A 15,166-nucleotide genomic window follows, 5' to 3' on the forward strand; every position below is an offset into this window, starting at 1 on the left:
CCTCTAGTTAAAGCCAGGCGGGACCATGGAAAAAGCACCGGCCGCTAGGTTGGAGTCCTCATCCTGCCCACCCGACTCTTCCCCCGCCACCTTTAAATCTTCACTACCATGCCCATGCCCTCGAACATGGTTTAATCAAGATGCAGCTCCGAGGGTGGGTGCTTTCGTATACCAACTAACGCTCAAAAAAAAAAATCTCTAGCAGCGGTAACATTTAGTACAACTTGTTCTCTTATAAATACATCGGCCATCATCAACAAATAACGAAACTTTATGCATGTGGTTGTACTGTTATTAAACAGAATGTACTCAAATTACTCGGTTCAAGTATAATAACTTGTCTAATACAACGTCATCATCTTCACATTCACTCTTATGGTGACCACAGTTAGTCTCGTTATGCTTTATTAAGTAAAATACCTTGAGGCATTAGATGCTATAACTTTTAAAGCCTTTTGCTACTTCTTCTAATTTGCTCATCAGACATCGTCAAGCTGTGCACCTTGTTGAAGCTTGTAGAACTCTCTTTGTCACGACCCAATTTTTGACACCAAAAATTTTCTTTTCATTTCTATAATAGCAGAAGCAATATTGAGTCATGACCAGAACATAAAGAAATCAGACATTGTTTTATTTCAATAATAAAATACTTGGACCCAAACAAAAATAAACACAAGTCTCCAAAACCGACGCAGTGCCCAGAATGCTAATGCCCGTCCATCACAAGACTGAGGTCGTCGCTCCAAAGCCAAAATCTATCAAGGACTACCTGTAGAGATAGAAAGAAGGGTCAGAATTCCTCTGAGTATGAGAAAATCCAGCCATGAATGGAACATGGCCCAAAATAATATTTAGTTTCATAAAACGATTCCAAAAAAGACCTTATGAACTACAACCATAAGTTTTCCAAAACTTAACACATATCAGAGTTACATCACACAGAACGAGGTGTGCACAACCTCTAAAATTTCGTAGGCTTCCAACCGTGGTTCTTTGACAATGTCATGGTCATCGTGCCGAGCAACAGAAATCCCCGTGGGCACAACTCACGGGCAGAACAGAATATATCATCACCAGGCAATCCAACGGATCGAGGGTACCTGAAGTGAAGCATCCTGAGATATCCCAGATCGCCACTGCAACAGCATGGCCCCTCTAGGAACCCGGTTTGATGGACCAGGAGATGTCTCTCTCCCAACACAGCAGCAGTACCCCGGGCCCTTGTGCCGCCCAATACCCTGTGGGCCCTCCAGTACAGCCAGAGGAGTGTGCGTCAACAGTGAGTCACGCGCACCACTACCTTCCGGGACGAAACCAAACACTGGGCAGAACAGAAAGCTCGCACTCGCATAAACCATCACACAAAGTCCACGTTTCGCCTTCGAATTTCAAAAATGAGGGTTTCTCATCACTAGACCTCTTCTAGTACCTCTCACAGAAACCACCCTCAGCTTGGTTTCTCGAACAAAAGCAACAAGTCATAAAACACATCTTGTCTTAAAACCTCAAATAATACTATTATCATCCTCATTTAAAAACGAGAAATTTACATTTAAATTCTCAAAACATGGCCTCTAACGGTTCCGAAATAAATCTCAGAACCATTTTTCTGAACTTTTAAACACAACTAGAGGACCAAAGAGTAATAAAGCATAATATTTCGTTTTTAATTTATAAAACCCCCTTTTTGTAATTTTTTTTGAACTCAGAGGGTACCAAAACGTGATTTCTTATTAAATGCATGGTTTTTGCTGAAAATCACTTTCCCAAGCCTCTTTTTGAAGAGCTTTTCAGCAAAAACGTTGCAGCATGAACGCTTAAAAGTTATAACAGCTTTTTCAAAAATTTTGATAATATGGTGGACCCGCTTTGAAATTTTTCATCATTGATATAAATTTGGCCGACGCTCGTTTTTCTTCATTTCACGCCTGCGTTTTCTCTCTCCTCGCGCGAGAGCTCCTCTCCTCACGTTCAACCCACGGTGGGCGGTGGCTTCCCTTGCTTCTGCAATCACCCAAAACCAGTTCGAGGGGGAGAGAAGGGAACGTCATCCTCCTGCGAGCTCCGACGCCACGGTTCTCCACCACCCCACCGACTGTCCGACGCTCTCAGCCAACATTGCCTCCTCTGCCCTCATTCTTCCAGCACAGTTTCTGTGAGGGAGACAACCAGCCGAACTAGGTGCGTCTCTCTCAATCTCCCATTTCATTGCGACAAGGATGGACCAGCCAACGAGGAGGAACGACGCAGGAGTAAAATCTGCGTCATCAGTACCGTGTTCATCTTTTCCCCCAAATCGCCTCTGCTACTATCGTGAAGAAGACGACCCCCGACACTGATCTTTGTACGTCGGTGAGCGACTGATTCCTCTAACGCATCTCTCCTCTCAAATATGCATGCTGTGTTATTCTAGTCTAGGTTTCTCACAGGTGGAATGAGAAACAACTTCAGATAATATAAACACCAGAGAGTTTCAACAGCCATCATGGATTAACACGCTTCACACTTCAAATCAAAATATAGCATGCTTTATATCTAAGAAATCAGAAATACTAGAACCAGAGTACGAGTCTCATTCTAACATACAACACCTCCCACGTCTATTGCTATCTAGGCGTGAAAATATATAGATTCACATGCATATTTATCTCTGACCAGTCAAAAATACAAGGGCTTCATGATCTATTCACAACTGAATATTCCCCATACATGCTTATCGATGTTCATTTTCAGAAATTCAGTGATAGTCACAACTGAATATTCCCCATACATGCTTATCGATGTTCATTTTCAGAAATTCAGTGATAGTTAGAACCGAAGAACACTGGTATAACATGCATAGATCAACTAGTATAATATGCATATAAATATCTATCCACCAGAAAACAGAAAAATACAAAGGCTACATGATCCAACCAAAGCTGAACATTCCCATACTTATTAATCGAGATGAGTTTCCAGCACCAACTCCCTTCCTTGCCGCCACCAATCGATGAAAGCAAAAAAATGAGGATCTCCACTTGACGTTCCCCTTCTTTCTCTCAAATTCTTAATCGTTGAGTTTTCTCTTCTATGAAGGCAGTAAAGAAAGGGTTAATTACTGTACATCAGATCTAAATAGCCCCCTTCACAACCCTTGTAACTGTCATAGGAATTTCTTTTCGTTTCCTTTTTCATTTCTTTCTATAGCTTCTCTCTTTTTCATTTAATTGGCAGTTTCCATTTCATTTTTTCAGTCATTTAAACCTACCGTTTATGATTTCCTGCCCATAATAACGTTCCCATAATTAAAGAAACTTAATAAAAATCGTGGGTCTTACACTCTCTCTATCTCTTGGACCCACCAAATCTGCACTTGCATTTTGGTCATCAAAGCCACCGAGAGAGAGAGAGAGAGAGAGAGAGAGAGTAATTTCCTATTCTTCCATATCTGCCATCAATCCTTTGTTCATGGAGTCGCTTTATCTAATGGTCTCTCACATTTAACTATGACATTTTTTTTATTTCCTTGGTGCACCTTGTTGAAGCATGTAGAATTCTCTCTCTCTCTCTCTCTCTCTCTCTCTATTGGACCCACCAAATATGCACTTGCTTTTTGGTCAAAGCCACCGAGAGGGAGAGGGAAAGTGAGAGAGAGAGAGTAATTTCCTATTCTTCTTCCATATCTGACATAAATCCTTTGTTCATGGAGTCACTTTATCTAATGGTCTCTCACATTTAACTATGACATTTTTTTATTTCCTTAGGCACTAACTGAGCTCGTCGCGTCCATTGGATGGCCATGTGTGGCAAAAAGTTTGCTTACTCTTCGCAGCTACTGTCAAGTGCTAGTAGCAGGATCTTTTCATTTTCATGGGGCTTTCCCTTTCTTGTTCAGAAGTCATTCAAATCCTCAGGCAGACGACCCAAGAAGAAAATTTACTATAGGGAACATGATCTCGATAGGGTCATGGAGCTCCAGAAGAAGCCTTCACTTATTTTACAACTCAAGAACATCATTCTCAACCAAAAGAATCGATGTATCCTTCTCAGAGACTTAGAAAAGGAGGTGGGTATTGTTGAAAAATGGAATTTTATGTCCATCATTGAGAGATATCCATTAATTTTCAAGGTTACTGGAGGAAGTAGAAGACCTTATGTCTTACAGCTCACAGATAAGGCTCTCTCAATCGTTGAACAGCAAAAAGATGTTATGGAAATGATGGAGCCCATTGTTGTCACCAACCTAAGAAAGTTGTTGATGATGTCCATGGATTGTAGAATTCCATTGGCTAAACTTGTCTTGATCCAACCTGAGTTGGGTTTACCCAAAAACTTTATGGAGGATCTGATTCCCAATTATCCAGATTTCTTTAGTGTGCAGGAGTTCAAAGGACATGATTATCTTCAACTTGAGAGTTGGGACTCTTCATTAGCAGTCACTCACCGTGAATCCAACTTGTTTATGGATCCAATGAATGGGAAAAGGCTCCACTTCACTAAAGATGGCAACTGCTCCTGTCCATTTTCTTTCAGAGTCAAATTTCCTGCTGGCTTTAGGCCAAACATGAGGTATCTTGAAGAGTTTCATAAATGGCAGAAACTGGCGTTTCCTTCCCCGTACTTGAATGCCAGGCAGTTCAATCCAGCCAGTCCTGCAGCACGTAAACGGGCAGTTGCTGTACTTCATGAGCTTTTAAGCTTAACTGTGGAGAAACGATTAACTTCTGCACAATTAGATGCTTTTCATGCTGAATATCAACTACCATGTAGGTTGTTGCTCTGCTTGGTGAGGAACCATGGCATATTCTATCTCACAAATAAGGGGATAAGAAGCACTGTCATGCTCAAAGAAGCTTATGATGGTTCTTGCTTGATTGAGAAATCTCCTTTGGTTAGATTTAATGATAAATTCTTATCTCTTGCAGGTAGGATTGAACATAGTTTGAACAAGAAAATGCCTTTAACTGTGGAAGTTGTATGAAGTTTATCAGGTTTTGTAAATACCTATGTACTTTGAGAAAGTTGCAATACGATGAATTTTTTTATCTGCAGAGCCACCTGAGTGCCAGCATAAGTTCTTAACAAAAGGCCTAAAGGTTTTGCAGACAGACGATCTTGAAGGATGACCATTAACTTTTTTTCCATATCTAAGCTAACTCCTAAAATGATTGGACACAACATGAAAAGTTTCCTTATGGCAACAATTAGTTTCACTGTATAGAGATTTCAGTGTTACGTGTTACTTTGATAAAGTTGGCAATAATGGGGTGACAGGAGCCATTGTGGATGTTGATATTTGATAGCCTGAATATCCTGAGACTGAGGTTTGTGCAAGATTGGTATTCCTTTGCGGAATGTGTGCATTTCTTGTTTGTGGCATGTTCTGCAGCTTCAAGGTTATGCAACATGTTTAGAAAAGGAAATTTTGTGTTTGTATTTATTTGTTTGTTGATTATTTAATCCTTTTGTGCTTGGCCTTCATAACCTCAGCAGGTTTCTATGGAGGTGTATGGAACAAACTTTTGAGTTTTGACCATTTATGAAAGAAATATTATTTTAGTCAGTTCTGTTTGGAGCTGAATCAATAGGGTGCTGTTAGATCTTATTCATGCAGCCATGTTTTCCTGAAAGTTCCTAAGGAAGTCATAAAGTCTTTTGAGAGGATATTGTTTCTTGTGGAGCAAGCCCACTGGTTTTATGAAGACAATTCAGTAGAGCAGAATCCATCAATCAAGTCACTTTCGCTTCGGGAATTTACCTCTTTGACTTTCCAGTGTTTTTTTCCCTTCATTTTCTGACTGTAACTTAAAGGACATACAACTTCATCTTTTTCCATATAACTCTTTTCCATGTTGATGAATTTGTGCAATGTCAAAACTAAACTGAAAGATTCTTTTCTTTGTTGCAAAGATGCATTTGGCCATGAAAACTGCCAATACTCCAAAGTATGGTCTGGTATTGATAGTGAGCCTGCATGTCCTAGTTATGTGTAAGATGTCAGATGCATTGTTCAAATTTTGAAGCACTGAAAGTTGTGGTTCCACTTGCAATTAGTTTACAGTCAGGCATACTTCAGATTTAGCAGGTAAAACAATCAAGGTGAGTCAAATGGGGCCACAATCACGAGATCAGTCACTTATTAATTGTGGGGTTTGTAATCTGACCTCCCTTCCAGATTTGAACTATATCTTGGATCTTTACCTGAAAACTGAGTCTTGCCAATTGGTATTCTGAGCATATAGAAATGAAATCCAACAAGAATGGAGTGATGACCTATAATACTAGGTAGCCTAGCATGTAAAACTTGAACTTGGCCTCACTATGTTGGACTTGGAGGCTAAACACCATAAGGTGACACCAAAAGATTTCTTCTTTTGCAGGCAGGTTACTGTTTATTTCACATGTTCTTTTCACCATGTCGAGCAAGAATAGAGTCTAATATGCTCATGGATTTGGACCATAGACACATGTTCATGAGTGTCTTAAATAAAGTGTAAAGTGCGAGAGCTTTATTGGCTTTTTAATGGTTCTGCAGAATGACTAAAAATAATATTGCAAAGGTGTAAGTAGCTATTGGTTAAGTGAATTTGTTCTGTGTGGGTATTGTATGATAGACTGCCCTTTGTTTTCTTTTTGTCCTTCATAGTATTTAATGGTTGTTCTTCTGCATAGTGACCATAAATATGAACAGTGCAGGTGTAACTGGTTAATTTGCGACATAAATTTGTTTTGTGTGGATTTTATATGATAGACAGCCCTTTATTTTCTTAAGTCCTATAGTGTTCAATAGTTGTGCAGCACTTGGACCATATATTGCTCATATTGATGACATATACGAGGACTTTAGGTCCTACGAAGTTCGAGTACCAGTGACGGCTTTAATTATCTTAGGCAAATCCTATGAGCAGGTAAGTTATTAGGTTTCCTCTAAAAGGTATACTGTTTGGACTTTGGAGTCTATTTCTTTCTTCTGAGATCTGAAATGGGGTATTCCTTTGACATTAGATCAAATCCCATGTCCACAAATCGAGCCTTGGCAATTTAAATGAATTCAAAGCATGCTGTGTGACTGATGTTAGAGTACAGTTTGCGTTTCATGGTCATAAAGTTCAAAATGTCTGTCTTTTTGTTGCTTTTGAAGTTTTTCTTTGTCTTGCAGTTTCCATTGTCCTGATAATTTTGCATCCCTTCAGATGCAAGCAGAGATTAGTTTGTTCATGCTTTCTTGCACTACCATATTCTCTATTCCTTTTTTGAGGAGTCAGGATATTGTTGTATGGTTGATGCAAATAGCACATTGAATTTTTTGTAATGCTTGCTAGTGAAAGGTTGGAAAGCTGGTGCAAGTTGGAGTTTTCCCCTTGGAAAGAAAAACAAGGATGAGGAGGACCACACCTGTGCAATCAGAGAGGTATTAACTCTTTGTAGCTAGGCGTTGATGTATATTTTGTTTTTATGCTCTGAATAAGTTCCAATTGAATATGTTGTGACTTGTCTTATGGAAAGATTTTGTATTCTGTTGTTTGTTATTTGTGTGTCCTTCCTTGCAGTTTAGTCTTCCTTTTTGTTGTTCCTTGACAATTAGACTCACTAACAGTGTAAAAAATAGTTATTTATTGATTGCTATCTGCTCGTTATGGTAGAGCACTTCTTTTCACTAGTTATAATAGTGGTTCTTTTTTCCTTCTCAACAATAAATCAGGTCTTGGAGAAAACTGGATTTGACATTTCCAAGCTTTTGAAGTTGGAAGACAATATTGAAGTTGTAATAGGGCAGCAAAGAATGAGACTCTACATTATTGCTGGAGTGAAGAAAGATACGGTCTTTGCACCTCTAACAAAGAAAAAAATAAGCGTATGTTTTCATCCACATTAGAAACTGCAATCATTTTGTTGAGATTATCTGTCAACTTCTCATTTGAGGTGTTCTCACATGCTGAGTGTTTGATCATCATCTACGTTCTTTGTTTGCTATCACTACCACCACGGTTTCCCCATTTGCAATCATAAGATTACAGATTATTATTCTCACCATCAGCGTTGTTTATCTACTGTTATATGGCCACTACTATCATTGTAGATACTATCACTACTTTTCTCTGGTGACCACTATCATCCTTGAGTCTCTGTGTCTCTCCCTGTCTCTCTCTCATGCTCATGTGTCCTTTTGGGCTGTCAGAATTTTTTTTCTCTTTCGTGATCTGCATTGCAATTTGACTTTCATTTTATGGTGATGGAACTTCTTTATGAGCCGAAGCTTTTTTCTTCTATGACTTCGGGATTTCTACTAGTATGCTTCTATCATGTCCTTACCAATTTTTAGAGAAAAGGGACAAAACGTTGGTTACTGGAAGCTTTTACATACCTTTAACACCTGCTTTGGTAACAGGAAAGTAATTGCTTTGGAAATTCACATATCTAATGACATCAGTATTCTTATTATGAGAACAATTAAGTCCTAACTATTTGTAATTCCAGAATTCATCAATTTTAGTTTGAATGAGGAATGTTCTTTACTATTTGCATATTTTATATTTTTCGCTTCTCTCTTCTCTGTTCCTATGTGTTTAAGCAACCACATTTTATACCTTTGGAAGATGCTTCTCTCTTGGCTATGATACCACAGGCACATTCACAGGGGAGAAAGGTGAGGGCAAGAAAGGGGTAAGAGGATGGTAGTTACCAAAATTTCACGAGTTAGTGTATGGGGAGATGAGCCTGTCTTATTCCCGAGGGAAGTTACCGAAAGAAGCTTTTCATGAGTTAATTTCTCGGGAGATCACCCTGTCTTATTCCCCATAGATTAAGCTGTTTCTCTAGGGTTTCTTTTCCCAAGTTAATTTTTTGAACTATTCTAAGCTTAAGCAAATTTCAGCATGTTGCATAATGGCCTGAATGCTTTCAAGAGCTTGAATGTGACGAGAAGCCTGGAAAGTTGAAGCAAAAGGAGTTTTTGGTCTCATTTATGTTTTACCTTCTGCCATACAGGGGATTTCTTGGCATCGTCTTGATGAGCTTCAGCCAGCTGGTAATGATGTAATATCCCGTGGATCAAATGGGTTGAAGCTGTTTATGGTCGCTCCCGTCTTGATGTAGGTACTTCCACCTGCCTTACCCCACTATGGCAGTGATTGTCTCTCGACTAATTTGGCCCCTTTTTTATGCAGGCCTGTTAAAGCGTGGATGTCTGCACATTATCCTACAGGTCAGAAATTTGATGTTTCTGTGAAAGGTCTCTCTCTCTTTCTCTCTTTTCACACACACACACACACATGCACATGATTGTTTAAAAGATTTGTCTCGCCCCTTCTGTGGTGAAAGGTTGGAGATCTCTTAATTATTATGTTGGCATGAACATTTTCCTTGGTTGTTTGAGTGGTGCAGCAGTCTCTATTTTACAATGTGCTTTGTGCTGGAAATACTGTATTCTATGGCACTGGGTGATCTAAGCATGGCTAACTAACTGTAAAATGGGAATGTTGGTCATTTCTTGGTCAGCTGTTTATGTTTCAAAGTTTAGCTACTTGCTTGATAAAAATTAATGTGGTGTAATATTCTTTGAAGGTGCAACATGCTGGAAGGCAAAAGCGAGCTCAACTGGACGCATGAGTGATGCAATACCCTCTATAACTGGTGTATATGGGCATACCAATGCACATTTGACTGTCATTAGTCCTATTAAAATCTTCAGGAAACTTCGGATTTGAGTCTGGTTCTCATTGTAAGGGTTCTGGAAGCTGCTTTTGCCAAGTGTTAGATGGTACTTCGGTGACCCCTTGTATGTGTGTTACTTGATAGCTGTTCTTTTTTCTCTTGCCCTGTGAAAATACAATTCCTAGTTTATTTCTCAAGTGAAAGTAAGCAGCATCCCATACGGTTCTTGTGGCCAGAACAGTGTTGTGTATGAACAGGCCCTCAGGCTTTTACAAGATAGAATGTGTTGGCGCCGTGTTTTCTTGCTATTAAGGCCACTATATTGGGATGTGCTAAAGTGGCAGAGCGTCGTTGAGGATGTTTTATTTTTGTACTTGCTAGAGACTAGAGAGACAGGCAAAGGAACTCTCTGTAGGATGACCAACGATCATGTCATTGAAAAATGGGGCATTATGCAGTTGAAATTTGTGCCCCGGGCAGGTATTTTTCCATTTATGGATGTTGCTGGCATCTCTAAGCTGCTTGTCCGCGATTGGCAATTGTCCTTAAAAGCCAATCTTCTGATTTCAGCTTCACGACCGGAAAGGGAACTGGAATGTTATATTATTGAAAAATCAGGAGGACATTTTGTTGTGATCAGAAGTTTTAGCCGATGAAAAGAATACAAACAAAAAAGGTTTGGAACAAAAGTGTTGTATTATTATCTTCGGCTAGACTCTCTAGTTAGAACCAAAATGAATTTTAAATTCAAATTGTACTTGTAAGTTATCAGATGTTGGTTCCTTTTTCTTCTTCTGGGTTGCTTTAATCTTCTTTAAGTGCCTCGTTCTTCTCGCGGGCCTTCGTATCACCTTTTCCTGTTCTAGTCGGTCTGTTGTAGCCTCTATGAGAACGCATTTCGTACGGTGTTGGCTTTTTCTTAGCTTGTGCAAATTCAAACAAATCGGCAACAGCCAGTCATCCTTAATTGTTCTTCGATTTGTGCCTCTTCACTACGTGCAACGGTATTAGGATAGAGAAATTCGGTGGTCCAAGGCTTAGAAGACTTCCTTTTCTGTATTACTAGCACTTTTCAGGTTTTCCAATCAACTGGCACATCTATCTTGTGCAGCTGTTGATAAGTCCATCCCGGATGATCCTTATCCGCCATAACAAAAGTTCGCGTCTTCATTTGAAGGTGGTTGAACGCATGATTGTCTTCTTTTGTGATTAAAAAATGGGCATGGAATTGTGAAGCTCATTTTCCAAAAGATGGTATTTTCAGGCCCTAGCATTTGCAAAGACATAAATTTGAAGGAAAAGGAGGTTTCTGGATTGGATAATTATAAGAATACTGTGGACAAAATGTAAACTGTTTTACAAAGTGTCGTGAAAAATTTATTTTATAAAAGAAATGATACTTTGAAAAAATAACTTTGCACATAAAACTTTTAAATCATCAATAAAACTCACCCAGATATTGAATTTACATAATGATCGTAATTGAGTTATCTCGCGTACTGTAAAGATTGTGCGTCTGTGTGTGTACATATACAAACCCCAACTTACAATTTTTTTTTTTAAGGGGGGGTGTTGGTGGTGAGGGTGGCTATGGCTATAAATAATTCTTCAGAAGCGAGAAATTTCAAAGGGTTGCTGGCTTCTGCAGGACAACAGCATGCTCGTAACTCGTGCCATCTGATTTCTCACATAGTTGGCAATGTCAACGAAATTGTTCTTTAGGAGTGTGAACCCTTTTACTCAGGCGCTAGTAATTGAACAGAAGGCGGAGAAATCAAGCAACCTTGTGTGAGCAAGAAGCATCCGCCCGAGTTCATCTGCCCTGGGCCCCTTCATAAATCTAGCGACCGGACAGAATGGCCCACGGACTACTAGGAAGTCATCAACACCATTCCCACAAATCACCATAGCCGCTCTGTAGGGTGTGCCATTTTGCTTGGCATGGAGGATATATATATATACATATTCCCCCTCCCCCGCCGTATTTTCTTCGCGTGGACGACAGCGGCCATGTATATTCGTACCTAACGACGCACCACGGTGGCAATGGGCGGAACCAGTTTTTGTTCTTCCAACAATTTATTTCCAAACTTTCTTTTGTCCTCTACTTTGATATGGAAAAAAATGTATATCGTGGGTCTAAGACTCTATCGGACTCATCGTTTCCTTCTCTCTCCCTCCCTCTCTCTCTCTCCCCCTCTTTTTCCTCTTTCAAAATCTTTGAGAAAGCAGGAAAGGTGAAACAGACACAAATTTTCAGTGTCGTTAATCGCATCTTGCGCTGTTGCAGATCAAAGCTCCAGCTGCTTCAAACTCTCCATTGCAGCTATTTCTATCTGCCGATCAATGGTGTTAACTTCTTTATGGTGCTCCTGTTGTGCTGCCGTTGGCGGTGATGCTGCTGGTTGTATTGGACGCGGTGATGCTGCTGGCTGTGTGGCACGCAGCGACGGCGTGGGCGCCGAGGCCGCTACTTGTGATGGCGACGATGGTGAAGGACGTGGAGGTGGCGGTGGAGCAGCGAACACGCGCACCACTGGCCTTATCTGAACCGGCGGGGCTACCACTTGAGGGGGGCGACACATCGGCGGTGGGAGTGGCATTGCGGAGAAGACAGGAACTGCGTTCCGGATTGTCACTGGCGGTGCCATGGAAGGCGATCCATGATACGCAGCCCTATACGGCAGATAAGGCAATCGTGGAGTTGGGTACCTGACGTGCCTAATGCCATGGAACGGCGGTGGCCCTGAGAATGACGGTGATACCTTGGGCTGAGGCAATTGGCTACAGTCTGCCGCCGTAGTGAGTACCCTGTTTCGTGGGCCAGCGGGCTTTGATGGAATGAGGGGGAGGATCTTTGATTCTGCCAGTGGTGCGAGGAGCCGCTTTCGCTCAAGGGATGCAGGTCTCCTTGGCATTGTTGGCACGCCCTTCGACGGTAACGTCATCTCTTTGAGGCGATAGTTCACCAAAGCTCTAGCTATGGTGATCTGCTCCTGTTCGTCGTTGCTTTCGGTCTCAGACGAGCTTGCCGCTACTTGTTTTGCCACTGAAAGTTTACAATAAGTAAGCAAAATTATTCACAAATCGAAATTGGACACCATGTTGCAGCTAAAGCTGCTGAGCAACTTTGGGCCATTTGGTTCCGATCAAAAGTCAGATGGAGCTTATTGTCTCGCTGGGATGCTTAAGAAATTCAATCACGGGTGACTTCCAAGTTAGGAAATAACAGGAAGCAATCGATGACCAACCAGAGCTATGTAAGGACAGTAGCCTGGAGGCATGTCGGTTCAGTGGAATGAGTAGCCGAGACCTACACTGGCACTTACGACAGAAAAATGGCGCTGGTACTTTAGCTTCATCGTATTTAAGTTTAGAGAATTGACTTGCATGATCACGGACAGGCATCATCAGTCCAGGCGCCAAACAGAAGTACGAGCCATAGACGTCAAGGTCCAAAGGAGTTCTCAGTCTGGGGGATGATGAAGGCACACGACCTAAAGGCGCCTCTACATATGTGAGCCACCATCAGGCAAACCTTTCGACAAAAACGCGACGAAATAGCGGGGCTTGGAAATAGTTTCACCCAGCTGTCTTGACCAGTGAAAATTCTTATATACACCATCATTCACCTACAATGATAGGACCGACTTAGCAGCCAAGATCCCATCCCTCTACCACAACTTGGGCGGGCTTCTTCATTCACAAGCATACCACAGGCTTCCCTCCATCTATTTGGCCTCAAAGTGCCACATACATACAAACACACACACACAGTGTGTCTCTTTACAAACCACCGCCATTAAAAATTCATGTTCTCAGTTTTTTTTCCATTCAAGAGCGATTTGGTTCAGCCGACTCTCTGAAGTCCCTCGAAAGATGATTGGATTGAAAACCCTACTTTGACAACATCCCTAGAGACCAACTCCACAGAAAAGGAAAAAGCCGGAGGTAGGGTGGGGAGGATGATACATACATTGCTTAAGTGAAGACCAGGCAGCCATCGCCGCGTTCTTTTCCGCCTGTTTTTTGTTCTTAGCCGGCTCCCCTGTGAACGAGATCCCCGCCAGTTCTACCGTGCAAGTGAACACGGGGAGATGACCCAGGCCGGAATGGACGGTCGTATACACGGGAAGTGCAGCCCCAGCTCTCTGAGCGATCTCCTGCAGCAGGTTCTTGTACACACCCGTCTCATCCTGTAAAACGAGATTTAAAGGGAGGCATCATCAACCATATAGTGGTTATAAATAAGAGAAGCCTATCATCTTTCTTTATTAACGTGATTTTGGGCACTGGTGGATTGAGGACGCAGCGAAGGGATGCAATGGAGAAGATATCAACCATTGACTGGAACAAGCTCCACATACCACCAACATTTCCCATAAATGAATGGAAGAAAGAACACCACCAAATTAACCACCGCAAAAAACTGCTCCCTTTAGCTTGGGGTGGGAGAGAGTGTGAACGGCAACTAGCCAGATTGAAAGACGGAAGCATCTAAAAAGGGAAAAGCTCAAGAAAGCGCAGAGCTTCGAAGAAGCCCTAAACAAAAACTCGCAAGGGACAAGAAAAAGAAAAGTAGACGCCGTATTGGAAGGAAGAGAGGTCGGAAGGGGAGTGGAAGAAACAGCTGACCAGAATCCTTGCAGCCAGAGCTTGGGAGGGGCCCCTGTTGGAGAGAGTGTTCAGCGCTACCTCCGCCGCCGCATGCTCCGCCTGCCTGAGGGTTGTGCAATAGTTTGGGCTCTCGAACACCTCGCCGTTGAAGTTAACGGTGGCCTTGAACCTGGGGGCATGATCTGGACCCTCCCGTATGCAGGTATAGGAGGGGAGGTTGAAGCAGCTCCTCTGTGCCAACTCCTGCAGCTGGTTCTTATACATCTCTTCTGCGATTTTGGAAACAAGTTTTCCCCCACGTACCAAATAACCTGAAACTCTTACTCTAAGTGTTAGATCCGTCGATTGAGTGGCACCGAGAAGCAACAAACAAAGATCGGATTTAGCAGGACGACTCGGGCTTCAGCTTCAGCCGCCAGAATCACTGGATATTTTGCCAGCAACCATGTGGGTAAGCGTAATGGAAGCTGCTGGAACGGCGCAGGGGGGAGGGCGAGCAGGAGAGGGTGGTAATCCGGTGAGGAAGATGGGGGCCAGAAGAGAAGGCAGGAGGACCTGCCGAACGGAGATCTGAAGTGTGGAGCGGCGTTGCGAGGAAACAGAGACTCTCTCTCTCTCTCTCCCCCCTGCGGCTGCCTCCCCCGCTTCCTCTCTGTCTTTCTAGTGGTCTGGTCCGGTGCCTGCTTTTCCTTTACCACTTTTCTCTTTTCCTCTCTTCACATCGTCCTCTTAGCCAATTTTTTTTTTTCAAAAAGAAAAATAAAAGGGTTACGGCGGGTCAACCATGAGCTTTTTCATCAGCATGCTTCCGTGCACTGTGATGGGAGTAAGGGCATCATCCTCCCCTACCACCCCTTTCTACATTTTGACCTCCTCCTCTTTTACGTGCATTGCATTTCCTTCTCCTCTTTTA

At 42.0% G+C, this 15,166-nt stretch overlaps 3 protein-coding genes across 3 annotated transcripts; 2 read left to right on the top strand and 1 right to left on the bottom strand.

The window, feature by feature from the left end:
• The first annotated feature begins 25 nt into the window (after positions 1-25).
• Positions 26-10,109, top strand: LOC116265592 (mRNA-decapping enzyme subunit 2-like). The gene is made up of 7 exons (XM_031646312.2): positions 26-154; positions 2,272-2,344; positions 7,305-7,393; positions 7,685-7,837; positions 8,971-9,074; positions 9,150-9,214; positions 9,547-10,109. The coding sequence occupies exons 1-7, from the start codon at positions 26-28 to the stop codon at positions 9,687-9,689; spliced, it is 756 nt and encodes a 251-aa protein (XP_031502172.2). The 3' UTR covers positions 9,690-10,109.
• On the top strand, positions 1,916-5,033 carry LOC116265590 (protein WHAT'S THIS FACTOR 1 homolog, chloroplastic). Its single transcript, XM_031646310.2, has 2 exons — positions 1,916-2,352; positions 3,747-5,033. Exon 2 carries the CDS (start codon positions 3,776-3,778, stop codon positions 4,961-4,963), a length of 1,188 nt encoding a protein of 395 aa, XP_031502170.1. The 5' UTR covers positions 1,916-2,352; positions 3,747-3,775; the 3' UTR covers positions 4,964-5,033.
• Positions 10,110-11,696: 1,587 nt separating the features above from the next.
• LOC116266302 (double-stranded RNA-binding protein 2) lies at positions 11,697-14,985 on the bottom strand. Its single transcript, XM_031647459.2, has 3 exons — positions 14,272-14,985; positions 13,613-13,832; positions 11,697-12,685 (listed from the first exon to the last, which is right to left on the bottom strand). Exons 1-3 carry the CDS (start codon positions 14,515-14,517, stop codon positions 11,928-11,930), a joined length of 1,224 nt encoding a protein of 407 aa, XP_031503319.1. The 5' UTR covers positions 14,518-14,985; the 3' UTR covers positions 11,697-11,927.
• Between the last annotated feature and the right edge of the window lie 181 nt (positions 14,986-15,166).

This window comes from Nymphaea colorata, chromosome 12, assembly GCF_008831285.2.
Source record: "Nymphaea colorata isolate Beijing-Zhang1983 chromosome 12, ASM883128v2, whole genome shotgun sequence".
Taxonomy (NCBI): domain Eukaryota; kingdom Viridiplantae; phylum Streptophyta; class Magnoliopsida; order Nymphaeales; family Nymphaeaceae; genus Nymphaea; species Nymphaea colorata.

Bases quoted from the DNA above. Each gene is read 5' to 3' on its own strand.
- LOC116266302 (XM_031647459.2), bottom strand. From the start codon at position 14,517: ATGTATAAGAACCAGCTGCAGGAGTTGGCACAGAGGAGCTGCTTCAAC. The intron at 13,833-14,271 runs GTCAGCTGTTTC...CTCGTTTTACAG, and splicing joins CTCTGGCTGCAAGGATTCTG to GATGAGACGGGTGTGTACAA. The intron at 12,686-13,612 runs GTATGTATCATC...GTAAACTTTCAG, and splicing joins CTGGTCTTCACTTAAGCAAT to TGGCAAAACAAGTAGCGGCA.
- LOC116265592 (XM_031646312.2), top strand. From the start codon at position 26: ATGGAAAAAGCACCGGCCGCTAGGTTGGAGTCCTCATCCTGCCCACCC. The intron at 2,345-7,304 runs GTACGTCGGTGA...AATGCTTGCTAG, and splicing joins GACCCCCGACACTGATCTTT to TGAAAGGTTGGAAAGCTGGT. The intron at 7,838-8,970 runs GTATGTTTTCAT...TCTGCCATACAG, and splicing joins TAACAAAGAAAAAAATAAGC to GGGATTTCTTGGCATCGTCT.
- LOC116265590 (XM_031646310.2), top strand. From the start codon at position 3,776: ATGGCCATGTGTGGCAAAAAGTTTGCTTACTCTTCGCAGCTACTGTCA.